General features: G+C 37.7%; 2 protein-coding genes across 3 annotated transcripts in view; one reads left to right on the forward strand and one right to left on the reverse strand.

Moving 5' to 3' along the window:
* Positions 1–11,844, forward strand: part of LOC127430649 (SH3 and PX domain-containing protein 2B-like) — a 79,575-nt gene extending 67,731 nt beyond the window's left edge. Inside the window, exons 8-14 of one of the 2 annotated variants that reach the window (XM_051680574.1) lie at positions 3,083–3,183; positions 3,928–4,015; positions 6,256–6,373; positions 6,449–6,645; positions 7,230–7,276; positions 7,638–7,763; positions 7,868–11,844. In XM_051680574.1, coding sequence (XP_051536534.1) covers positions 3,083–3,183; positions 3,928–4,015; positions 6,256–6,373; positions 6,449–6,645; positions 7,230–7,276; positions 7,638–7,763; positions 7,868–9,343 — 2,153 coding nt within the window. In that variant the 3' untranslated portion in view covers positions 9,344–11,844. Of the gene's footprint in view, positions 1–3,082; positions 3,185–3,927; positions 4,016–6,255; positions 6,374–6,448; positions 6,646–7,229; positions 7,277–7,637; positions 7,764–7,867 lie in introns of both variants that reach the window. The other variant, XM_051680575.1, reaches the window with a different exon arrangement.
* A 135-nt stretch (positions 11,845–11,979) lies between these two features.
* Positions 11,980–25,971, reverse strand: part of LOC127430647 (serine/threonine-protein kinase 10-like) — a 79,095-nt gene continuing 65,103 nt past the window's right edge. Inside the window, exons 10-19 of the mRNA XM_051680572.1 lie at positions 23,549–23,670; positions 18,764–18,887; positions 18,500–18,679; positions 18,255–18,347; positions 17,966–18,095; positions 16,349–16,473; positions 16,072–16,260; positions 15,871–15,996; positions 15,559–15,672; positions 11,980–13,547 (exon numbers count right to left, since the gene is read on the reverse strand). Coding sequence (XP_051536532.1) covers positions 13,407–13,547; positions 15,559–15,672; positions 15,871–15,996; positions 16,072–16,260; positions 16,349–16,473; positions 17,966–18,095; positions 18,255–18,347; positions 18,500–18,679; positions 18,764–18,887; positions 23,549–23,670 — 1,344 coding nt within the window. The 3' untranslated portion in view covers positions 11,980–13,406. The remainder of the gene's footprint in view (positions 13,548–15,558; positions 15,673–15,870; positions 15,997–16,071; positions 16,261–16,348; positions 16,474–17,965; positions 18,096–18,254; positions 18,348–18,499; positions 18,680–18,763; positions 18,888–23,548; positions 23,671–25,971) is intronic.

The raw sequence follows: 25,971 nt of genomic DNA on the forward strand, positions 1-25,971 counted from the left end.
TAAAAACTCCTGACTACATGAGTTGTGGAAAATTAGATGTAATCTAGGAGCTTTATACAGGGCAAATATTGAAGAGACGGTAAGTCATTAATTTATCTCAAAAATCAAAGATGGCGCTATTGTGAATAAGGGCTATAAGGAATGTTCCTTCCATCGGAGCAACTCATGCTTGATGTACCACCTTGAAGCAGTTGGGGGCAGTCAGCACTATCTAGCTGTACAGGCAACATGCCTCATCAAACAAACAAGCTGCACGGCTTTCCACAGATGCACTTTTGTGCTCAATAACAGCTGTACCAAGCACAACAGAATGCATCTCAAGACGCGTTTTTTAAAGTTCAAGTACGTCGGCCTGTTAATGTATCAATATATCAAGCTTAATAACTAGTCATAAAATTTTATTTGATTGTTTTGTATTCATAAGTATTTTCCAAAATATGCTAAAGAAACGGCAGGAGGATTTGCACTATACAGGAAAATTGACACCAAAATGTAGGTTACATTCACTGGTTCACAAACTTAATTGTGGCTAAGAAATAAATGCATGATGCATTGTGTTGAACAGAAGAATGCACAACTGTAAGAAGATTCAAAATCTTTTCTGAACCATTTTTGTGTGGAGTACAGTGAGGTTTGCAATAAAATAACAAAAAAGAAAAATAAGAATGTTGTCACGGTAATTATTGTGCCAATATGAATAAAGGATAACATCATGCAAACTCACAAACGGTAAGTAAATGACCAATTATTTGAATAGATTTGCATATCATTTACTGAACCAATAATTGAAATATAAATTAAATCTGTCATCTATACAGGCAGATGAGTCTGATTTTTAACCAAGCAGACTCGCAGAATTAAAAACTTTATGGCGTGTAACACGTTAAGGACAAATAATGATCGTGAGTCAAGGCGCAGTGTCGCCTACCTTTCAATTGTCTTCTCCAAATTTCCACAATATGCATAATGCATCACAATTTGGTAGGAAAAGAACAACAATTAACTTACTTTGCTTATATATACACGTACAATTATGAACAATGAGGCAGAAATCCGAACTAAACTTTTTTAATTTAAAGTGCGTTTATTTTCATCAGTCTGTTGCGAGAGTAAGCGTGTGATCTGAGACAGACTCTTTAACACATTGGGTATTATTATAGTCATTATAATTTATTATTAATAGGGTTGGCAGTAGATTACAATTTTTAATCGCAGTTAATCTCATAATTTTTCATAGTTAATTGCGATTAATCTCAGATTTTAAAAGTAGTAAAATACTACTACTTATTTCCTGTCAAAATTCTTTATTACATTTTCCAAACTCCACAGTATAAAGATAGAAATGCAATAAAATAGCTCCAATTCGAGTAACATTTAACACTTCCCAAAGTCTAAATGGTATGTTGACTGATTGTAAGAACTAGTATTCATTGCAATGCGCATTAAACCTTCATTTAATATTAATCAGTCGGCAGGCTGTCTTTTCTGTTTAGATATGGAATGCACATGATTTGTGTCAGGACATCCAGCGCTGCATTGAACTCCATATGAAAAGTGCGTCTTGTTCTGCTTTTAGCGCTGGCACTTCCAATATTAAAATAATTCATCCAAACTGTCCAGTGTCCATTAGCTGACACTTCAAAAGCTCAGCGGCAATGGGTACAAAGTTGAAATTATATGTGTCAACAGGGAGAAAAAGAATTGACATGCTTATGTGGTAAAATGCTGACTTACAAAAGACGCATGAAGGACTTCAGTGAAGTCCCACGAAGTCCCTTCAGCACTTGATCATTGGCACGTACTCGCTGTTGTGTGTTTGTTTTTAGTGTGTATGTGTGTAATGTCCCCACTAAACACATTGCAAAGGCCCCGCCCTCTAGCAGTGTTTACAACTCACATGGAGCTGAATAAAATGTCAGAATCTAATGTCAAATCGGTAAATGCCTTAATCGCGATTAAGAAAAATTTACGCGTTAAACATTTGAAATTAATCACGTGTTAATGCGTTAACGCTGACAGCACTAATTATTACATTTCGCAATCAATGCATCAAAGGTACAGCAGAATATTGATGCATTTTTACACACCTACATACTATTATTAAGCATAAAAAAGGTAATTTCATTTGGGTGTGAAAGCTTTCTTTTTGGGTGGCATTTGCTATGCCACTGCTCCGTTGGAGGGGCACCTCAGCAAAAGGAGAGGGGCTCAAGCCCTCTAGAGCCACCCCTTCTGTACGTGCCTGGATATAATATATTTGAAATATCTGAATTATAATATTTATTCTATAATATATTTATAATTAATTATATTCCTGACACTGACTACCACCTCTGGAGTCGCGAGTTCGAATCCAGGGCGTGCTGAGTGACTCCAGTCAGGTCTTCTAAGCAACCAAATTGTCCCGGTTGCTAGGGAGGGTAGAGTCACACGGGGTAACCTCCACATGGTCGCTATAATGTGGTTCTCGCTCTCAGTGGGGGGGGGGGGGGGGGGGTGGGGGTGGCCGTGGATGCCGCGGAGAATAGCGTGAAGCCTCCACATGTGCTAGGTCTCCGCGGTAGCGGGCTCATCAAGCCACGTGATAAGATGCGTGGATTGATGGTCTCAGACGCGGAGGTAACTGAGATTCATCCTCCGCCACCCGGATTGAGGCGAGTCACTACGCCACCACGAGGGCTTAGAGCACATTGGGAATTGGGCATTCCAAATTGGGGAGAAAAAAAGTATATTTTCCAAATTACCTTTATTTGGGGGCCTTTTGCAGTAGGCTAGATATACATAGATAATGCAGTTAATTAGATTAAATATTCGGTACATCATGTAATTAATTTGATTAAAAAAAAATGTATCAATGCCCTAATAATTTGTCAAAATTAATGATGTTTTTATGTTTTGCCCCCAAACCTTTTTTTGGACTATTGAAACTGCAATTCAGTAAATTTCTCTTTCTGTCATTCCAATTCAACTTCACACAAGAAGCCCATTTTCAAATTCTGAATTTTCGCAGACTTGAGTAACCATAGACTCGATTCCTTTTGGTTTATTCTGGGTGTCATGAGTCTTTGGATTTTCTCTACAGGTTGGTGGTTTGTTAGTTCAGAGGAAGCTCAGGGTTGGGTACCGGCCACATGTCTGGAAGCTCAGGATGACCCTGATGATTTCTTACTGCCAGAAGGAGGAGGTAAAGAGCTTTTCATCAAACCTTTCTCATCACAGACCAATCTAATGTATTTGAGCACCGAATAAAACTTGTCTCCCTTATAGGTGAAATGAGTCATTTTTTTGAACGTCAGAATACTTTCTCCTTCTCTTTTTCCTGTTTAATATGAACAGATAAGATAAATTATAAGAAATGTACTGAAAATGTACAAATCGTCTGGCAATTCCATTTGGTGCTGCTAGTGGCACAGAAATTCACCTTTTAAAGGAAGTTTATTTTGGAGAAAAGTTCTCTCAAATGTATTTACGCCTACAATGGCAATGATTCAAAAAGCCAATGCATAAAGAGATATTCAAAAGGGACAGTTCCCCCGAAATTGAATAGAGCCATTATTTACTCACCATTATGTTGTGCCAAACCTGTATGTCTTTCTTTCTTCTGTGGAGCTCAAACACGATGTTAGTTTGATTCACTTTTATGACATCTTTTGTCCATTCAATGCAATTGAAGAGTGGCTGAAGCTAACTTTCTGCCCAACATCTCGTGTATTCCACAGAAGAAAAACTGAACTATCCCTTTAACTGTGTACACACTCTTGAGGTCTCTCTTTTACTTTGGCAAAATGTCTTTGCTAGTGATGTGTGACGGAAATGTAACTTCAGTTCTGCACTACATGGCAAATATTAGATGTTTGCATACCCAGCATATCCAGTGAAAATAGAGGTGAAATCAAGGTTCTCTCATGTGTGTGCTTGCTCTCTGCTGGAGTGTGCCGGAGGTTCTGGTCACTGCCGAGCCATGTTGGTCGCCGGCGTACTTTAGGGGATCTGTTCAGCACAGGCTTTGGGCGAGGTGGAGAGCACACCACTTTATCACTCTGTTTGTGATGATAATTTCTCCAACATCTGCATGTGTGACCTACTGTATGCATGTGGTGTGGGCAACATGCATGTCTTGTGGAACTGAACATAGCATGAATCACTGAACAGGAACATTGTGTAAATAAATGGCTTGTGTGTTTTGTACAATTACTTTTTTTACCTCACGTCTTGTTTACAAAAATTGCCCTTTGTAAAAGGCTTTTTTCCCCAAGAACTTTGCTCTTCTGAACCCCGTAAGTAGTGTTGAATGATGCATGTTTTGTCATAAAATCATGTAAATATTAACAGTCAAACATAATCACAATTTAAACATTCATCAGAAAAGGTATGAGCAGAATAGAGAGCGTCACCAACAATCTGTTCTATGCATAAATTTTATTCGCTCCACATACCGGGCAACGATGCGATTCTGAACGTGTTTGAAGAACAGTTCAAGTTTATTTATAGTGACTCCACTTGGTAACACTTTATAATAACCCTAATGAGCAACCCGAACTATAACTGAAAAACATAATATCCTACAGACTAAAGGGGGTCACACACTGGACACATCTGGCGGATGACATGACGAGTTCTAAAATTTGAAACAACTGTTTTCAGTGAAGGTATGCACACTGCCGCTCGCCGTCTGTTGGCGGCGCCCAGCTACGACTCCGGAGGCTGCTCAAATTTCTGCCACGCCACATAGCGCAACGCGCATATTTTCCATTGCATTCGACCAAATCATTATCAAAGAACATAGATTATTTACTTTAGCGTTGTTCATTCTTGAAGAAGGGAAAAACATTGGTAACTTTTGTTTACTACCTGTCACCTGAACCACATCAATGTGCCCTGTGTCTGATACCTGTGCTGCCATCTAGCTGCAACGTGGCGCTTCTCGTCCGGTGTGAGGACTGCCTTAAGGATTAGGCTCTTTGGATTTGGGCCAGTATGTACCTGCTTAGTAATGCCCAATAACCCAGACTACCACAAAAAATTATTTCAACATCCCTCCTTTTCTATTAAAAGCAACAATCTGTGTTATAGTGAGGCACTTACAACGTAAGTGAATGGGGACAATTTTTGGAGGGTTTAAATGACAAATGTGAAGCTTATAATTTTATAAAACCACTTAGATTAATTCTGTTAAAACTCTATTATATGAGCGGTAAATTTGTTTAGATTGTTTTTGCGTGATTTCTGGGTTTACGGCATTACGTTGTCTTGGCAACAAAGTTGTAAAATTGGATATAACTTTACACAGAAAAGGTTAGCAAGTGATTTCAGACAATCACTTTAAGTGCCTTTTTTAAAGAAAAGAGGGAAGAGTCAATTTTTGTGGTAATCAACATTTTGCCCCAAATGCAGTCGATTGAGCTTTACTTTTGACATTTTTTCGGTGGTTTGTTCAAGAGAAGTTGTTCATCATTTTCCTCTTTTAGAACACTGTCTTTCCATTTTAAACAAGTCTTGTGTATGACGGTTTTCAGCATCAGGTCATCTTCTCATTTTTGAATGTCAGGAAGAATGTTTTTGCTTAAAAGCACCTGTATTTGGATTTGAATCAGTTTAAGACATATTCAATTTCTCTCTTAAAATGGTTTGTGTCAACTCTGTTACATTCAAAATGTTTTAGGGATGAATGCTACGTGGTTGAAGGTCATTCTGCAATGCGCAGAACAACAACATCTCAGGCAGTGAATGACATCAAGGTTATGAAACAAGTATTGGATTTACTTTAAAAAAAAAAAAGATGGAGGAATCAGATAATATTTCAACTTTGCACCCGTCATTGAACTTCTACGAATAGAGATAATATGCATTTAAACAATCAAACCTAGTGGTGTCATGTATTGTGTTTAGATTGTGATTTTGTATGAGCATGTAAAATAATCACTTTTCACAGAAGATGATGTACTTATTGTTGTCATTACCTTGTTGAGTCTCTGACCAGATCCCCCCAACCCCCAATCTTCATCTGCTGTTCAGAAATAGAAAGGACATGCAGATGACAGATAGCCATTTACTGTCAAATAGAATTGCAACTGCATGTTTTCCACTGAGAACACTGTTGTAAGCATATAAATAATTGTATTCAGAAATACATTGTTATATAGAAGCTTTATATAAATTTCAAAACAAAAAGAAAACATAAGGGGTAAATGGGCTGTAGTGGTTGGATTTAATTCATTAACTAATTAAGTAAACACATTCTTTTCATGTCTCCAGAAGAAAAGTACACTGTGATCTATCCGTACTCTGCCCGTGATCAAGATGAAATTGATTTGGAGAGAGGCATGACTGTTGAGGTCATTCAGAAAAACTTGGAAGGCTGGTGGAAGATCAGGTAAAGCAGAAAAACACAAATGTCCCCAGAAAAAAGTATTTTCTCAGACTGAGCGGTGTGCCCTCCCCTTCCCAGGTACCAAGATAAAGAGGGCTGGGCCCCGGCATCCTACCTGAAGAAGACTGACATTCTCAGTCAGAAGACGGCATCTGGTGCTCCAGTTCACGCCAGCGCTAATGATCTAGATGTTGCTTGCAAACAGCAGAACGCCAGCAAGGAAAACAAGGAGAATCAGAGGGACCGATTTTCACCATTCTCAGACAGCAAGCGTAGTAAGTATACCTAAAAAAGGTTTCTAATGGAGAAAATAAACATGTATGAATATCCTGGTGAAAAGACCAGGATGTGTTTTGGATGCTGGTCCCCAGCGTAGGGTCCTGGTGTACCCACAAGGCTTTTTCCAATTTTATTCCAACAATACTACATTATTCACCCAGTTTCACCTGCTAAGTTTTACTGATGAACAGTGTGGCTATGCTGGTCCACCAGCTAGACAAGCACAAAACCAGCACCACCAGTGTAAACCAGCCTAGACCAGCATTTTTGATGACACTTTTTCTTACTTGTCTAAGTTGGTCTTTTCAGCAGGGTACTTTAAGTTACTAAAGTTCACTAAAGCTTCCTCAGTCAGGCTATATATATTTAATAAATCCAGTAGTTAAATAAGGTAGCTGTACCTTAAAACTGCAGCATAAAATAGTGGTATCGTATAGGTATCATTACTCGTACATACCATTTTTTAAAATCAGTATCGATACATTCCTACTTAAATCATAAAAATAAATATAATTGCCTCAATTTATTTTTTGAGAATACATTTAAGGCCCTCTGAACTCTGTCCTCTTTACTTTTACAGAAGCAGGGTCAAGACAAAGACCTCCACCACGCCGGGATCTTACAATAGTAAGATTGATACTAGTTGTTTCAATGTATTTCAAGTGTTAGTCCTTCAGTTTTAAATGTAGTGTATGCACATGATTTTGTGCATGCTAACTAGGGTTGCCAACTCTTCACCACACGAATACAGGAAATTTGAGCATTTTGAGCGCTTCAATACATGATGGGGATCCCCCTCAAGCGTTTCACTGCTTATCCAAGATAAATTAAATATGGGACAGTCAGCATCCAGCATACGGGACATCTTCATTTTGGCCAAAATATTGATAATTCTGGCTGAGACGGGACAGTTGGCAACCCTAAAGCCAACTTTCAGATTCAAAATTTAGAAATTCAGATTTTCGGTTGTTTCTAACTTCTTGCACAGCCAAGAGGAGCGAACCTGCCTAAACCTCCAGGGCCTCCACAAGTAGAGGAGGAGTATTACACCATAGCTGACTTTCAAACAACCATCCCCGATGGTATTAGCTTCCAGGCAGGAGTGAAAGTTGAGGTGAGTACAACAGGAGATGAAGTTATTTTATTTTTGACTAGTTCACAAGTCGAAATGTCCAGCTATTTCACCTGCATCTCTTCATTTACCTCTGATACTTCCAGGTTATTGAGAAGAACTCCAGTGGTTGGTGGTACATTCAGATAGATGATAAGGAAGGCTGGGCTCCGGTCACATTTATTGATAAGTACAAGAAGACTAGCAATGCCTCTAGGCCTAACTTTTTGGCCCCCCTTCCTGGTGAGATGGCTCAGCTGAAGCTTGATGATACCTCCAGCAATAACGCCAACTCTGAAGATAGTTGGTCCAAACCCCTGCCGGATAAACCTTCATCCAACTCTGATTTTCCCACTCGTCCTAAACTGAGAGATTGGAAGCCCAATGCAGTCAAGAGCAGTCCCCATTTCTCAGGGCCTTTACCCCCACCTCCATCTTCACCTACAGTTGAGGAGAAGCCAGCTTTACCACCCAGGAGAGAGTCCATCAACAAGAGCCTGGAACTGGATGACAAACTCAAAACAGACATTTCCAAACCTCTCCCGCCCAAACCACCGGCTCCAGGGGTCATCATCCCGTTGGTGACCCCAAAAGCTGCTCCTCTCAAACCGGACAAACCCCCAGAGATTAAGAAAGAAGAAAAGAACAAGCAAATCCACCTGCGCAATGAGATGGGCTTGGAGTGTGGCCACAAAGTTTTAGAAAAGGAGGTGAAAAAGTTTAACCTCAAGCATGTGGCAAAGCAGCCTCCCAAACCAAAGCCAGATTCACTTGAAGAAAAGCCTGATTCTCCCAGCCCAGCCACGTTCGTAAAGCCGAAACCAGTTATCAGACCAAAACCTGCCCCTGCAGCGAAACCAGAGCCAGCAGCTAAGAACGAGTTGGATATCACAAACCTGAGGAGTAAGCTTCGTCCATCTAAGCCTCCAGAGTTTGGTGGCAACTCAAGTGAACCTAGCCAACAGAATGACACCTCGTCCAACACATCCAACAACACCTTGAATAATGGCAGATCACATGAAGAGCCAAAATGCCCCCCTAAGCAACATAATGGCCATGGCCCATCAGAAACAACTAAACTGCCTTCAACTGCACCAAAAGAGCCACCACAAAGGCCTTCTGTGGCTCCTCGAAGACCTCCACCACCGAAGAAGAGTGCTGAGCCTGCCAGTCCTATAGATACTGAAGTTCCTCAAGAAGACTTTCAAGAGGCCAAGCCAGCTGTTCCTACTCAAATCAGACCCCCACCACCCAAAATGAAAGCTTTTGCTCTGCCAGCCACCAAGGAGAAGGAGGAACCCAAACCCAAAGTGCCTGTGCCACCAAAGCCCCTCATTAAAACAGAAAAACCTGGACCTCCGAGAGACAAACTCCCACCCCTGATCAAGGAGCCGGCCAAAGAGGAGCTGTTCTTAGCTGTGGCAGACTTCGAAGGAGACGAGCAGACGCCTGGCTTCAAAGAGGGCGCTGTTTTTGAAGTGCTGGAGCGGAGTAGCAGTGGCTGGTGGTTTTGTAAAAATGTGAGTGATGGGCCAGTTATGGAGGGCTGGATCCCTTCAAACTACCTGACCAAGAAACCTTAGGTACTCTGATACAGCTGCCTATTATTGAAAACTTATTTAATTAACATCTTTTATTTATGGGTACCAAAATATATATATTTTTTACATTACATTCCATCCTTTGCAAGTTCAAACATGCGATAATAATTAGTTTGCTTTAGCTATTTTTTTGTAACGTTCCCTTTGGGGAAAACCATGTGTATAGATCAAGATGTTCTTTCAGATGATAGCATTGAACCTCACATTACTTGCCCTTTTTATGTTAATCAAACCTTTTTATATGTATCGCTGAAGATGACTAGCAATATATAAACAATCTTTCAATGCCTCAGTATAATATGCAAAGTGCTCAGCGCTTTTTGCGTAGTATATGCAAATAAGCAAAACGTTGTCTTTGTGCAATGTATATAAGCAGATATAAATTCTAGAGTACGATTCTATATTACACATGCAACAAAATCTTACAAATGACAAATGCTATATTTCCAGTATGAATCTTTTAGTTTACAGCTAAATGCTAATATCTAATAGAAAGCCATAGAAATGACTTGGTCTTGGAAGAAATGCTTCAGGTGCTACTACAAAGCATCACCTTTCCTAATTTTGCTGAAATGTTTAATGAGAATTATTTCTTGTTTTTAATTTGCACTTTTCATAGATTTTGTGTAGAATTCTGCACTGTGCAGAAAAAGACCTGAACAAATGGCTTTATGGTTTACAGTACTGCGGCACCCATTTTTTTTCAATTTTATTTCATGATTATCGCTAACCCCCCCCCGTACCAATCGTCCACATTTGTAAATAAGAGTACTGGATTACCTCAGAGCAGCCACAATATTGTGATTTTTAATGTCAGTATTGCCCAAACTCCTAAGTATTTTCATACCACTGGCAAAGGTCCAGTCATTGTCAAATGTTTTTTCATGCATGCTTGACTGGTTTCAAGCATAGATTTGATAAACATGTTTATTGTTAACACTACATTTGAAAATGAAGTCATTATGTTACCTAAAATATCAATGTTGTTTTTTTTTATATTTTTGTCCATTTGTTTGTTCAGCAGAAAACTAAATCAGTGTTGAATTAGTGCCCAATCGAATTTGTTGACAATACCTGGAGTACTGAAAATAATATGCTCACTAGTTGCTCTATGGTCATTAGTTCCTAGTTGATTATAAAACAATTTGATCCAACATCCCAACCCTAAATAATGTGCAAGTGCCTGAGTTGTGAATTAAGGTTAAGAGAGGATAACAGAATGTGTTCTGGTATGGCTGTAATTAAAATACAATTAATTTGCAAATGAAAGAAAATTGTACTGTGAGGCATAAAACAGAGGGTTAATACCGCATGTGTGGAAAGTGATTGTTAATCTATGTACCTATGTGTGCATGTATTTTTGCAAGTTAAAAGGAACATAAGCAAGATGACGTGGGAGATTTGTTAACATTTTTTCCCTCATTTGTGTGATACTTTGTTTGTCCATAGTATTTCACTATGTATTTCAAAGCTGTTTTTTTTTTTTTTTTTTTACTTAAATGTAAATCAAATAAACATTTCAAATTGCTGGCGTTTTTTAATTATATGTGTAAGCCAGGGCAGTTATTAAGGGTACAGTTGTTTTGCTGGCCTTCATTTATGCCTGTTCTTTAAAGATTTTTCAAAGAGCTGAAAATATTCTGTGTTCATTTCTTTTGTTATTATTTATATATGTATATATACACACACACACCTGTAGAATTTATGGAAATGGATCGTGATTGCTGACTACTTCTAGGTCTGCTTCATTGGCATTTTACAGGAAGACCATTTAGAGTAGCGGTAAACCGATATTGGATTTTACCAATACCACCTAAGGTGGTGCAAAAGGCAGATAACGATTAATCTTTTTTTTAAAAGATTTATGGAATAATAAAAAATAAATCCTTACTAAGAAGAGCACAAACATTGAGGCTCCAAGATGAATAAAATCCCAAAAGCAGTTTATTGTGCAACCAAAATCCCAGTAATAACAAGAAAAATTCATATTTGTTGTATAACGGCTGATTTTTTACTATAAACAAGCCTTAAATACACCGGGGACTCTTATTTTGAGATGACAGAGACTTGGCTCCATTATGGTACTCTATATATGCATGTACTAAATGAAGCTATATATGGCTTGTAAATTCAGCAAATGAAAAGTTTTGTATATATACACCGTATACATACACATTTCACCAACTGAGGTTTTTGTGATGAGGAAAAAAAACAATATCAGCAACAATTGGCATAGATTTTTGCAGATAACCGATAGTTCCAAAACATAACTATCGGCACCGATTAATCGTAAAACCGATATTTAGGTTTACCTTTAGTTTGGAGTATCACAAATATTTCTCTATAAAATACATTCGTAAAATATTTAAGATATTTTTTTTAAAAGAAGGGAATTTTTTTGTTTTGTTTCTAGTTCATTCAATTAAAAAGCTTTCAGCTAAAATGTACATAAAACTGTGACGCTAGAGGGTTTGAGATGAGGATCCCAAATTTAACAACTTTTTTAACATATAGTTCTAGAAGCTATATGGTACTTGGCCCCCCCCGACTACTCGCAAAACAATTATTTCTAAACAGTTGTTTACTGAAATCAATTCAAATACAGGTAACTCTTCGTATGAATAATAAACACCTCATTTATTATATATACTCTTGTAGGACAACAGTTTCTTTACACAGACATCCATATACACTAAACTTTTGGTTAAGCTGCAAGACTAAAAAAAGGAATGGTCGTAATTGTGCTGGAAATACTAGAAATTAAAAAGTCATTTTAAAGGAACTAGAAAAACAGGTGTAAATCTCGTACCCAGTGCTCAGACATGTTTTGGAGAAATAAATATATCAAACGGCTCAAGAATGGAAGTGGTTGTAAAATAACACAATAGGTAAAATTTGAACACATTTAAAGGAACACAACATATTGCACATTGGTTAGATGACAGTGCTTCAAACAGCAAGATACAAAATGATCAACAATACAATAAAACTAAATAGGAAAACATTTGAACTACATTTAAACCTTAAATATCGCGAGCCTTTCCTTAGTTCAGAGTTTTTGGCGTACCAGCACGGGCTTATCTCGTCCAGTGTGTTGTGTTTACAGTAAATTTGCCACTGACAGTTATAATTGGCCACCAAACTCACATTTTGGTGAACATTGCGGGATAATAATAAAAGGGGTGAATTAGTTGCGATCTAATACATACAATAACGAAAAACATCTCTGATGACAATAAAAGTATAACGAGTAAAATAACTTAATGTACCAATTAAAACATACATTTCTGCTGTTCAGTTTCGTAAAGAACAACTTATGCAACAGATCAGAAAAATTTTAAATGTAAATTCCTTTGCAACAAAATATTTTCAGCATTTAAACAGCTGTACAAGGTTGAAATTGGTTCTATAATTTGTTAGAAAAGTAAAGTGATATAGATGTAACTTTGTTTATGTAAAAATATATAAGAACATGTAAAGTTTGTACACTATATTTGGCAACAGAAATGTAACTAAAGATAAAATTAGAAGAATAAAAGCTTCTGAACGAAGGCAAAAGGGTCTGACGTCAGATCTTGAGTGGTCATAATAAAGGAATCCTAGTGAAACAGCTCAATCCCCCTCATGAATTATTCATGAGTACACTAACACTTTTTAAATCAATGTATTGTATCAAAGCACTTTCCTCAACGTTGACCAGATATCTACCAATGAACATAAAAGTATAGCTGGATGTGATTACTGATTTAGACATTCAAAATCAGCCATTACAAGCCAAGTAGGTCAATTTTGCCAATTGATTTTTTTAAATTCTTAGCATTAGTTTAACTTGGTTATTTGGCTTTGCGGTTAAGTTGATGCAAAACTTACTTTGGTAGCGTCAAACTGTATTCATGGATTTCAGATGTGATTTTTGTGCATTTTCATTGAGATCTGTGAGATGATAGCCGATTAAACCTCCATACAAGTCTTCTAAGAAAATAAAACCTGAAGTAAAATACTTTGTGTGCAGTCCGCTGACGTGAGGGTGCTTTGGGGCAGCAGCTCATGTGTTCGAGGAATCGGCATATGGCAGGAACTTGCTGAGTTTGTTGGGCGAGCCGAGGTTCTGACACTCCGAGTCTTCACTCATCTTGAAGAAAAGCTCCTGCTCTCTTTTCTTCTGGTTCAATTCATCCTCCAGAGCCTGAGAGAGGAGACAGTTTAAATCTACAACTATCTGTAAACCGTCCACATTTCACCATGTGCAGAAATGTCTTGAACAGCATACACACTGGTTAAAGTGCCTGACAATCAAATGTGTTAATCAACAATGCAGTTAAAAACTAGCTAACAATACTAAAAACGGAGTGCAACAGCAAGCAGAAATCTCTTAAAAATATTTTAGCTCACATTTAATATCGAAAGTTGGGTGAATCTCATGAATTGGGTGAAACTATTTTATCCCCACAAATTGTGTGGAATCTTAAATATTTCTTATATTATGTCATTGTAATCATGTAATCTTGTAGTATGCAAGCAACAGTGAGAGAGGAGCAGACTATTTTATTTATAAGAAGTTTTTCACACCTGCATTCCAATCTACATCTTGATGTAATCCTTCCTCATGATCACGCAGCGTGTTTTCATCAGCTGAATAGGAGGCTAAAGTGTGAGGAGACTCTCGCTGCCATTCACGCATCACAAGCCGATCAACTATTTAGCCCTTTTTGGTGAATCGCACTAGCAATGCTGGCATGCGTGCCATAGGTTGCCAACCCCTGGTGTACACAATCTTATGATAAACATACTTTCTTATTTATTAACACACACACACACACACACACACACACACACACACACACACATTTTTAATCAGGTCTTTCAAAGCCTGTGATTTAGGCTCTTTTTGCTTTATGTCTCGGCTAAAAGTATTAGTCCAATCCACTAGATGGCAGCAAGTAATAGGAAATCATGAAATATCCTTTATGAATTTTTTTTTATTTTTTATAAATAAATACATATATGTATAAAATACATTTGTATATTTATATGTGTACTGCATATGTACACAAATGTACATATACAATACTCTTTATTATTTCTTTTTTTACTTTAGGTCAAATATGATCCATGTTTTCTTGCAATTCTCCTAACTATTATACGTTACGGAGTGTCTGTTTGCACCCCGGTGTAAATAGCATCTGCCACACAGCGCAACTATTTTCACCCCAATAGTCTGGTGAAACCACAGAAATATACGACAAACTAAACAGTAGGTGTCGCTGCCATGGCGTGGGATGTAATGACCGTGTGTGTGAATGTGTACTGATGTCCTAGCGACCGTGGTTCGAATCCGCGTTTTGTCCCACTCTTCTTCCCCATCCGATTTCCTGTTTCCACTCTTAACATTTACTTTTATACTACTTAAAATAATAGATACAAATTCATATAAATGTTGATTTCATCACAGCAATTTGGTCACAGTGAATGTCGAGGAGTTCAGAGAAGGGTTTGATCCGGAGGCGGGGTCTGTCGATCGCACTCGTTCCCGCAGCTCGTCATCGCTTGTGTGTAGATTGCATCACTGTATTACTAATATTGTAATAACCATGTTTTTTGGCAGAAACCATAGTTTTAATACAATTAACCATGGTGTTAGTACAGTAATATGTTGTTAATATAGTAACCATGGTTAATTAGAAAAACTAACTGGTTACTGTAAATTTACAAAAAATACCATGGTGAAACTATGCTTACTGTAGTAAAACAAAGGTTATTTTTTCTAAGGTAAGGTCAAGGTTAGGTTTAGGGGTGGGGTTAATGTAGTGTGTCTGTGGGACTCTAAATAAACACAAACACAGTGCAGTCATACCCATATACTGCATGTTATTATTTAAATATGGGTGCAAATAGTATCTGACACTATTTGCACTGGGGTGTAAATAGCATACACCATTATTTGCACCAGGGTGCAAATAGCATCTGCCTATATGTTATTGTGAGTGACACAATGGCTTGCACTGATTTTCGCTAATATATAAGGGGGAAAACAGTTCAATAACTCAATTGTCAAAAGGACTAAAGGTATTTTTAATACCTTATATTTTTCAAAGCTATTTATTTGACCCAAAATGCAAATATATCAGCCAGAAATGTCTCTCATGTATTTTGCGCTAGTACTGTGAGTAGCCTGGAGAAATGAGTGAGCGTCAGACCTTCTTCCTGGGCTTGAGCTGCTCTCTCCAGTCCTTCAGCTGCTGGTTGTGCTGCTCATCCAGTGACTTCAGACGCAGCGTTTCGTTCTCTATCAGCAGATGACACTTCTCGTTCTGCACGACACATTCACACAGAACAGTTACAGGTGTGTTCAGTATCTGCTAAAGGTTCATAGTGTACTCCCTTTCAATATTTGACCTAGTCAGTCAAATGCAATGTAACAGGCAATGATCTCTGCCATTTGTACATAGACCAACAACTAAAACACTACACAGACTCAAATCTCATGCTTGCACATATGTTCGTGTCACCTGTAGCTGCTGCAGTTCTCTGATGTTGCTGTCACACTGGCCAATCATCTCCCTCATCTGATTGTCATGTTTCTGCTGCTGGTGCAGTCGCTCCGCTTTCTGACGCTTCTCCTCCTGTCTGGAAAACTAAACCAGAGAGAGCCAAGTATTAAAGCGGAGAACACGTGCAGAAATGAGAGGTGAAAGAGAGAGGCGCTGTACCTGTTTAATCTTCTCGCGGTCTTCTGCAGAGCTTCCGGTGGAGTTGATCCTCAGGCTCTTCTTGAACATCATCATGCGTGTTTTGCCCTCGTTGCGCTGGATCTTGGGCAGTCTGTTCTTCTCCTGTTGCTGCCGAGCCTTGAGGATCTCGATCATGCGCTGGTTGTAACACTGCATCTGCTCTTGTTCCTGTCACATAACAAATGATCAGACATGGGTGAGTATCAGAGCACTGAATGATCTTTCATATCAGTATAAAGAGCTGAAGCTCTCTGACCTTCTCGTGTTTCTTGAGGAGCTGGTGTCTCTGCAGGAAGTACTGGTCCTTCAGCTGCTGTTTGAACAGCTGGTGTCTCTCATGAAGGTTCTTCTCTTCCAGGTCCCAGATAGTGGCCTCATGCTCTGACAGATGGAAACAGAGCTTGGATTGTAAGCAATGAGTGAGCGTACACCCAAGAGTCTGCATGTTAATTTAGGATTCAAAACTTCCCCAAAATGAACACTTGCACTGTATTACCTAGTGGTCATATGTTATTTTTATGATACCACTGAACATAGCTGCTGTAGTCCTAAATAATTCAAGTGAATTCCACATCAGGCATGTGGTCGGCTAAGCACAAAAAAAGCAGGAAAATGTACCGAGCAAAGTGGGGGGCAGCGAATAAACATGGGTCATCTCATATTGATGCTGTCATCTCAGTGTTTTCCCGCACACAGCCACTAGATGGTGCCAATGGCTCGCACAGTGCTGACTGAAGCAGTCAATATAGGCTGTTACACACTGATATGGCATGCAAGGCTACATTGCGATTTCAATAGACCTTTTTCACACTCAGGGTTTTGGAACGTGGGAGTAAACGTTTGCAGGGTAAACTTTGACAGCGGTGAATGGGAGTGAATGGGAGATCACACCAAATCTTATTTTCACGTACCCATTTGTTCCAAGAGCAAAATAAAAAACCCACTTTTACGTTTGAATGACTTTCCAGAAGAGTTAAAAATAGAGAGCGGTGGGTTAAGACAGACAGATGGGAGATGACGACACATTTACTGTCACTCTCTCAGCAGCTGTAATAGAAACCCCCTCACAGCTGTGGTCATTCAGTTTTAAAACTGATTCCAGGGTAATATAACACAAAGAATAATGTTATTAACTTATATTTAAAAAAATGATCATATACATTTTTTTACTAGATTTACGCTGCTAAATAAGGCAGAAATGCCTCATCACAGTCTGTAAAAAATAATAAAGTCACTCCATAATGCTGCGGATATCATATCATATACCAATGTCTCAGAGGTCAACGTTTGCAGAATTTAACAGTCACGCTGATTTTTCCACATTAATAGGAAAATGTCAATGAATAAAAGTGTCTACACCTCTTCATCGTGTGGTTAGTATTATTTATGGATTGTGCATTTAAATTCACAGTTTTTACATAGAATGCTCTCCCAAAATCTCATGTCCATTTTTATTCCATCTGTAACCCAAGTTAATTTTCCAATCTAAACAGGGGAAAATTCATCTAGACTGAACATTTTCAAAATGTCTGCAGTGTAAAACAGGACTTAAATATTGACCTGTTTCTCACCCACACCTATCATATCACTTCTGAATACATAGATTTAACCACTGGAGTCATACAGATTACTTTTATACTGCATTTATGTGCTTTTTTGAGCTTCACATTTTTAGTTACCATTCACTTGGATTGTATGGACCTACAGAGCTGAGATTTTCTTCTAAAAATCTTCAAATGTGTTCTGCAGAAGAAAGTCAAACACATCTGGGATGGCATGAGGGTGAGTAAATCATGACAGAATTTTCCTTTTTGGGTGAACTATCCCTTTAAGCTTTATCCACCAGGTCACACGTCCCCAACCCTGTCTATACCTCTAATGAGATGCTGTTTTTTGTCGAGGCACTGCCGCTCCGTCTCCGAGATCTCACGCTTGTTTTCAGCAATAATCCTCTTCAGCGTTGACTCCAGATATTCCTTCTGATCTGCAAGAAACTTCTCTTCCTGTACAAACAACAGCCAGGAATAATAATACAGACACTGTCTGGCACAGAGAGAGACTCTGATGATTATGGTAATAATGCTCAGCCGACTGCAGATGTCATATGAAATATGTGGCATCCATGAGTATGACACAAGGCACATACAGTATGCGAAGCATACCTCAGTTACTTTCATCTGTTGAAAGTTGTTGATTTTGACCTTCAGACTGTCTTTCCTCTGACCCCTGGGTAGTTTCTCCACCTCTTGTTTTACCTGAGACAAAACCCGAGATAAATGTATGTGCTTCTGATCTACAGTGGCCCCACAGGTTTGCATACAAATATTTATGAAAGCCATTGCAATAGATAATAAAATTATAGACCACAAATCAACACAAATATTAAATGTATGACTCATTCTCTCACCTCTTTCTTCTTGTGTTTCATCTGGTCCAGGAACTTGTGGTAGGCTTTGTCCTGTTCGGCGCGGATGCGTTTGGTCTCGTCTCGCAGTCGTACGGTGTGATCCGTCTCCATCTTCTCTATGGTCAGTTTCTGCTGTTTCTCCAGCATCTCCAGTTCTGTGTCGTAGTATTTCTTCTTGGCCTGTGAACAAAGACGTAGACGGATATTTCAGCACTGTTACTCTTCTTTTGACATGTCACATAGTAGTGTCAGAGACACACTCACATTCATCTCCTGGTCAAATCTGCGCTGCATCTGCTCTCGCTGGTCTTTGAGTTTGAAGTTGAGAACGGCCTGAGCACGATGCTGCTCTTTCTGTAACAGACGCAGCTCTCGCAGCTCCTGACGCCTGCATGTGCAAGAACAGACATTTACACACATGCACAAAACAACTCGATTTGTACATTCCCTCAAGCAAATGCGAGTGGTTCTTGCCTCTGCAAAACTCAACACCATTATGTTTGGGTTGGGGGTTGGGGGTGGTTGCCAGGCCGTTGCTTTGCAGTTGCTATGGTGTTCTGGGTGGTTGCTCGGTGGTTGTCTATACTGACTCAAGTCATAAAGTCCCTATGATATTCTGGTATCTAGATTAGCCTCAAATTCAGTATTAATCTAGTCAACAAAATTACTGATGAAAATGTTTTTTGATAAAGGTTTTCTTTTTTCTGAAATATAAACATAATATTACAACTTGCGTCTGTACCCATAATGTAGCGCATCCACAGGTGAACTTCAAATAGGTTACGTGCTAGTCAAAATGCGTAACTTGTACACTGCAAAAAATATTTCTGTCTTGTTTTCCAGTAAAAATATCGAAACATTCTCAAAACAAGATAAATTTACTTAAGCAAAATGACAAATGTCTTGTTTTCAAAGAAATCTAAATTTGGTGAGGTTTATGCTTAAAACAAGAAAAAACTGTTTGCCAAGAAAATTGTTAAAAAATTTTTTTAAAGGGAAAACAAGATTATTTTTCTTACCCCATTGGCAGATTTTTTCCATAAAGTTTACTAATTTTGGTCAGGACTTAATATCTGATGCCATTTTGCTTGTCGAGTAAATATGTCTTGTTCCAAGAATATTTAGATATTTATACTGGAAAACAATAAACAAGCTACACATAATGCAATATCATAAACTGTCTAAATACACACACACACACACACACACACACACACACAGGTGGCCAAAAGTTTGGAATAATGTTCAGATTTTGCCGTTTCGGAAGGAAATTGGTATTTTAATTTACCAAAGTGGCATTCAACTGATCATAAAGTATAGTCAGGACATTACTGATGTAAAAAACAGCACCATCACTATAAAAGTCATTTTTGATCAAATCTAGACAGGCCCCATTTCCAGCAGCCATCACTCCAACACCTTATCCTTGAGTAATCATGCTAAATTGATCATCTGGTACTAGAAGAATCACTATCATTATATCAAACACAGCTGAAACCTATTTGGTTTGTTAAATGAAGCTTAACATTGTCTTTGTGTTTGTTTTTGAGTTGCCACAGTATGCAATAGACTGGCATGTCTTAAGGTCAATATTAGGTCAAAAATGGCAAAAAAGAAACAGCTTTCTCTAGAAACTCATCAGTCAATCATTGTTTTGAGGAATGAAGACTATACAATGCTTGAAATTGCCAAAAAACTGAAGATTTCATACAAAGGTGTACACTACAGTCTTCAAAGACAAAGGACAACTGGCTCTAACAAGGACAGAAATAGATGTGGAATGCCAGATGTACAACTAAACAAGAGGATAAGTACATCAGAGTCTCTAGTTTGAGAAATAGATGCCTCACATGTCCTCAGCTGACAGCTTCATTGAATTCTACCCACTCAACATCAGTTTCATGTACAACAGTAAAGAGAAGACTCAAGGGTGCAGGCCTTATGGGAAGAATTGCAAAGAAAAAGCCACTTTTGAAACAGAAAACAAAAAGAAAAGGTTAGAGTGGGCAAAGAAACACAGACATTGGACAACAGATAATTGGAAAAGAGTGTTCTGGATCTTAACCCCATTGAGCTTTTGTGGGATCAGCTAGACTGTAAGGTGCATGAGAAGTGCCCGACAAGACAGCCACATCTATGGCAAGTGCTACAGGAAGTGTGGGGTGAAATGTCACCTGAGTATCTGGACAAACTGACAACTAGAATGCCAAGGATCTGCAAAGCTGTCATTGCTGCACGTGGAGGATTTTTTGATGAGAACTCTTTGAAGTAGTTTATGAAGTTCAAATTGTAATAGTAATTTTTCACGTTATTAATGTCCTGACTATACATTGTGATCAGTTGAATGCCACTTTGGTGAATAAAACTACCAGTTTATTTCCATAAGAGCAAAATATTTACATTATTCCAAACTTTTGGCCACCAGTATGTGTGTATATGTGTGTGTGTGTGTGTATATATATATATATATATACACACACACACACACACACACACACACACACACACACACACACACCCATATACTGTATATATGTATATTCTGTATATATATTAGGGGTGTAAATCGGGAGTTTCATCATGATACAATCTTGAGCCGATGTTTGCCGATACCTCAAAGTCTGCCACAATACGATTTCATTTCCATTCCATTCAGGGGTCTGGGATCAATATTACGATATTATGTGTCTATTTTACACAATTACTTTTATAATGTCAAAAATGCAACCAAAATATAATTTTAATATTTTAGTATTTTTTACTTTATAAAATATCTAATCGTCCTTAAAACATGAAATGTAGCAGAATGACCTAGAAAATGTCTTTTTTCCAGAGAAATGTGGTGGAGTTAACTATTTTACATATTTTTTTTTTTTTTCACTCCACTAGAATTTGTATATACACACACACACACACACACACACACACACACACACACACACACACACACAACATTACTCAGTTTTGTTACATTTTTCTGAAAACAAAAAATTATCTTTTTATTTTTTAGGATAATTCATTATTTTTACCAAAAAACAAGACAAAAATACTCCCTTAGAAAATGATATATTCAGGAGCTCAGGTTTTCAGAAAACTGTTTTCATGCTTTATCTTACATATTAAACTGACTAGTCTTTTATATGTTTGATATGTTTAAAAAATAAATAAGTATGAATAAATAAATTGACAGAAATAAATGAATGACGATGAAATATAGAAGACATTTTTGTAAAAGGCAAAAAAAAAAATAAGTTCATTTATAGAATAATTTTTCAGCTCTGGCAGTCCATACAATGCAAGTGAATGGTGACCAGACCTTTGAAGCTTCAAAAAGCACACACATGCAGCATAAAAATAATCCATATGACTCCAGTGGTTTAATCCATGTCTTCAGAAGTGACATCACATGTGTGGGTGAGAAACAAATCAATATTTAAGCCCTTTTTTACTGTAAATTCTCCTCCCTGCCCAGTAGGTGGCAAAATGCACAATGAATGTGAATCACTAAAAACCAAAGGAGAAGAACTCTTAGGAGGGCTGTTTGAAAGGAGAGACTGATAGTAAAAAATGACTTGAATACTGATCTGTTTCTCACCCACACCTATCATATCTTTTCAGGAGACATGGATATAACCACTGGAGTCATATGGATTACTTTTATACTGCCTTTATGTGCTTTTCTGAGCTTCAAAGTTCTGGTCACCATTCACTTGCATTGTATGAACCTACAGAGCTGAGATATTCTTCTAAAAATCTGCATTTGTGTTCTGCAGAAGAAAGAATGTTATACACATCTGGGATGCCATGAGGGTGAGTAAATGATGAGAGAATTTTCATATTTGGGTGAAATATCCCTTTAACAAACTGTTTGTGTCCCTCCATTGCAAATCAATGAGATGTTTTTTGTTTTGTTTTTTCACCCAATCATAAGTCCGATCTGTTATACAAGACATATTATTAGAGGTATCATTCATATCTGTAGCAAAACCAGTGTGGGAAAAATTATATGCCAAAGTTGAATACTTTGAATTATGAGTTTGGTCTAATCGCTAACCCCAAGTATGAGCAATAGTAATAGTGGTTGCAATAGTAATTGTGATGTATGCCTTTTCAAACACCACTTATAATGTTTGTAATTTTAATGTTATTGTTATTAATGTCACAAATTATGCAATCTGAATCCCTACCTTTAAACTTTGCTTGCCTTTGCAAACACCATTAATTAATTACACACACTGAAATAAATGTACAAATAAATAAATAAAAAATGAACTTGAAAATGAGAGGGCTCCAAAAATCTGTAACTTGCAAAGTAGAACGAATTGACCCGTCACAATAATAAAACAGGGCTTGGTTGTTTCTGATGTTTTTTAAGCTGAACAACATGTTAAGTGTCCCGCCGACCAAAGAATGTCCAGAATGCAACAGTCCACAGACGGCATCATGGGAAAAATACCCTGGCCTCATTCATTAAATTACTTCACACACAACCAAACACCAGAGGAATGCTCCACAAGCAGTTTTGACATGGGATTGAATCTCACAAAGCCTGTCAAGAACATGGCCTGGTCATAGTTCACTCCCAAATCAAAAGAGAAAAATAAGACTACATGTGGCATCAAGAAACTGAAGCCTATTTTAGGCCCATTAAGCAAATATCTGGGTCTGTGATTGATCTAACACAACATGTACAGGCACTATCACACCACTAGATGGCAGAAGTGGAGATGTTTTGCACAATGTTTGTATGTGATGGTGAAAGAGCCGAGTTGTTTCAACAGAACAGATCAGCCCAAAAACGGAACGGTTTGTGAGATTTCAAATGATGGATTGATCAGTTTAAAGGAGATCTTGGATTAAAAACAGCCCATTTCCTCTGGCAGTACACAAAGATTCCCTTGTGTATTTTTGTTCCATTTGGAAGGACCTGAGGCCTAAAAATGTCTGTTTACTCAGCCGAAATCCAAGCACAAGTGGAAAAGCTGCTGCGGTTTTCTCACTGAAGAGCTTGATTTAAAGGAGAATAGTGAGGTGATGGTGTGAACTTGCCTGAGGAACCTCATCGCCTCGTCTTTCGTCTCATCATCACTGATGATTTTGGTGGTGGTGACGCACACCTCTGTATCGTCAACCCAGAATTTACGGGTGCGTTTGAGCGTCTTCTTGGAGTCCTGGTGGGAAAGAAAGAGTAATATGAGAAATGAAGAAAAGAGACTGTGATGGGTGAGGACCGGGTCACAAATTAACCACAGCTCGGGGCTAAAATAGCACAAAAAGTGCCAGAAATGTCCCAGATATTTAAAATGCTGCAGTAACAAATGCTGCAGTAGAGAATTTCCTGTGTTTTTTTTTTTTTATTTATTTATTTTTTTATTTTCTGATCTGATATCAAAAAATGTTTATCTGATATATGAAAAATTCGTGATATTCCTAAATGCAGGCTACATTTTCTTTATGCAAAATATAATTTCATATTTTCTTGGTATTAATATGGGGTTAAAAATGACCAGCACAGTTTCTTGACATGTTTTCTTGAGAATCACCCGCCCACAAAAATAAAAACTTCTGATAATCAAGGTGTTGACTTGTGTTGATCTTACCCCAAGGGTCTAACTTTACCTTGTCACTTCAAAATAAACACAATGTTTTAATCCAAAAATCTAAATATTTTAATGTGTCCACAAATCCTTCAGAAACAAATAAACATGAAACTCTTAATATCCAACATAACAGAATGTCACAGATCACTGTTTTCCATTGACAAAAAATTTGATAATGGTTTAGATGCAATAAATCTCACAAAGGTTGATATTCAATGAAATATCAAGATTAAGAGAAGTACAGACATTAAATAAAGGTGTTGAGATCTTACACTCTCTCTCTCTCTCTCTCTCTCTCTCTCATATATATATATAAATAATTGTATACTGTATGCTATATATATATATATATTATTATATACTGTATGCTATGTATATGTGTGTGTGTGTGTGTGTGTGTGTATATACACAGTATACAACACCCTCCCCCCCCCAAAAATAAAAATAAAATATGATACAAATGCATTAACAAAATTAAACAAAAAAATTCTTTAAAAAAAATGATAGTATTTATGCTGATTTTTTAAATTATTATTATTACAGTAATTACAATCTAATGAGAATCTCCATTTATAATAAATGAAACTAAAATCTAAAAGCAAATAATCCGGTTATGCAGTATGATAGCAGCATTACAGTAATGAGAATTTGGCTGGGGAAATTGTTCTGGACATGTCTTCGTGACATTCGCATATTCACATTAAACGACAGCAGAACATGAGTTCAGAATAACTTTTGGAATTCCTAATGCAGAACTTACAAGGAATTTGTCTAATCAAGATGGCACATGTACAAATGAAGCTCTCTAGTTCATCTGATCAGATGCAGTCAAGATAGCGAACATCACTGCTTATCGACATCATTTGGATCTTGTCATATAAATGTCATCACTTGAGCATTGAAACCTGTGTGTTTGACACAGCTGAGTAAACATTCACATCCTCCCTAAAAAGACACTGTAGGAAAAGAGTTTTTGTGCCGTATCATCTGTGCAGGGTTGGGGAGTAACTGTTAAATTCTGATGTTTGTCATTATGTTTTCAACTCATTTATATAAATTAGGGTGTTTCAAGTTTTAAGTTATATTAAGCAACTAAAGGAGAAAGTTACTGAAATAAATCAAAATCCCCACTACTAGGAAATGAGTCCGTTCAAGTGATATTTACCCTTCCTCGATAAAAACTGCTCTCAGATTATAATTTATTCAAATCAAAGTCATATAAATAAAAACATTGCCCCTTTAAATTAATTCAATGTAGTATGCCACTTTTTATTAGTAGCTAAAGAGCAGCTTGACTGTAATTGAACTACAAATTATGGGCAGCTTGTAGCAACAGGATCAAAAAAAGTTCCCCAACACTAGCTTTGTAGAAAGTGTGTGTGTGTTATGGGTGTGGTATAAGTCAGTTCTCTGCGGTTATGAGACACTGACTGCTGTCTGTGCATCCTGTGATGTGGTTTCAGTCTGCTAAAGCCACAGGTTTTGATACTTATGCACAAACATTTAAAAAAAAAAAAAGACTTCAAATCATTTTGACCATACAGTATCACAAATGAAGGACAGAAAAGAGTTCAACTGCTGAATACCACTGAGAGAAAAAAGCAGACACGAGAAATTAGAATGTTTTCTGGCACCCAAAACAATGAACAGGATGCCAGTGATGGCTGACCCGTCAATCGTCACAGAGACTGAAGCACAATGCTGAATGAACCAGAAACAAAGAGCGTTTGCTGGTAACGGATGGAAAATCTGACATGCGCTTCACAGACAAGCTGCTTGAAAGATGAAAGATGCAATTGAATGACTTCATTTAAAGAAACTCTCTGGGTTCAATTTTAAGTTTAAGCTCTAATATAACAAAAGATTATTCAT

The sequence above is a fragment of the Myxocyprinus asiaticus genome, chromosome 40 (assembly GCF_019703515.2).
Source record: "Myxocyprinus asiaticus isolate MX2 ecotype Aquarium Trade chromosome 40, UBuf_Myxa_2, whole genome shotgun sequence".
Taxonomy (NCBI): Eukaryota; Metazoa; Chordata; class Actinopteri; order Cypriniformes; family Catostomidae; genus Myxocyprinus; species Myxocyprinus asiaticus.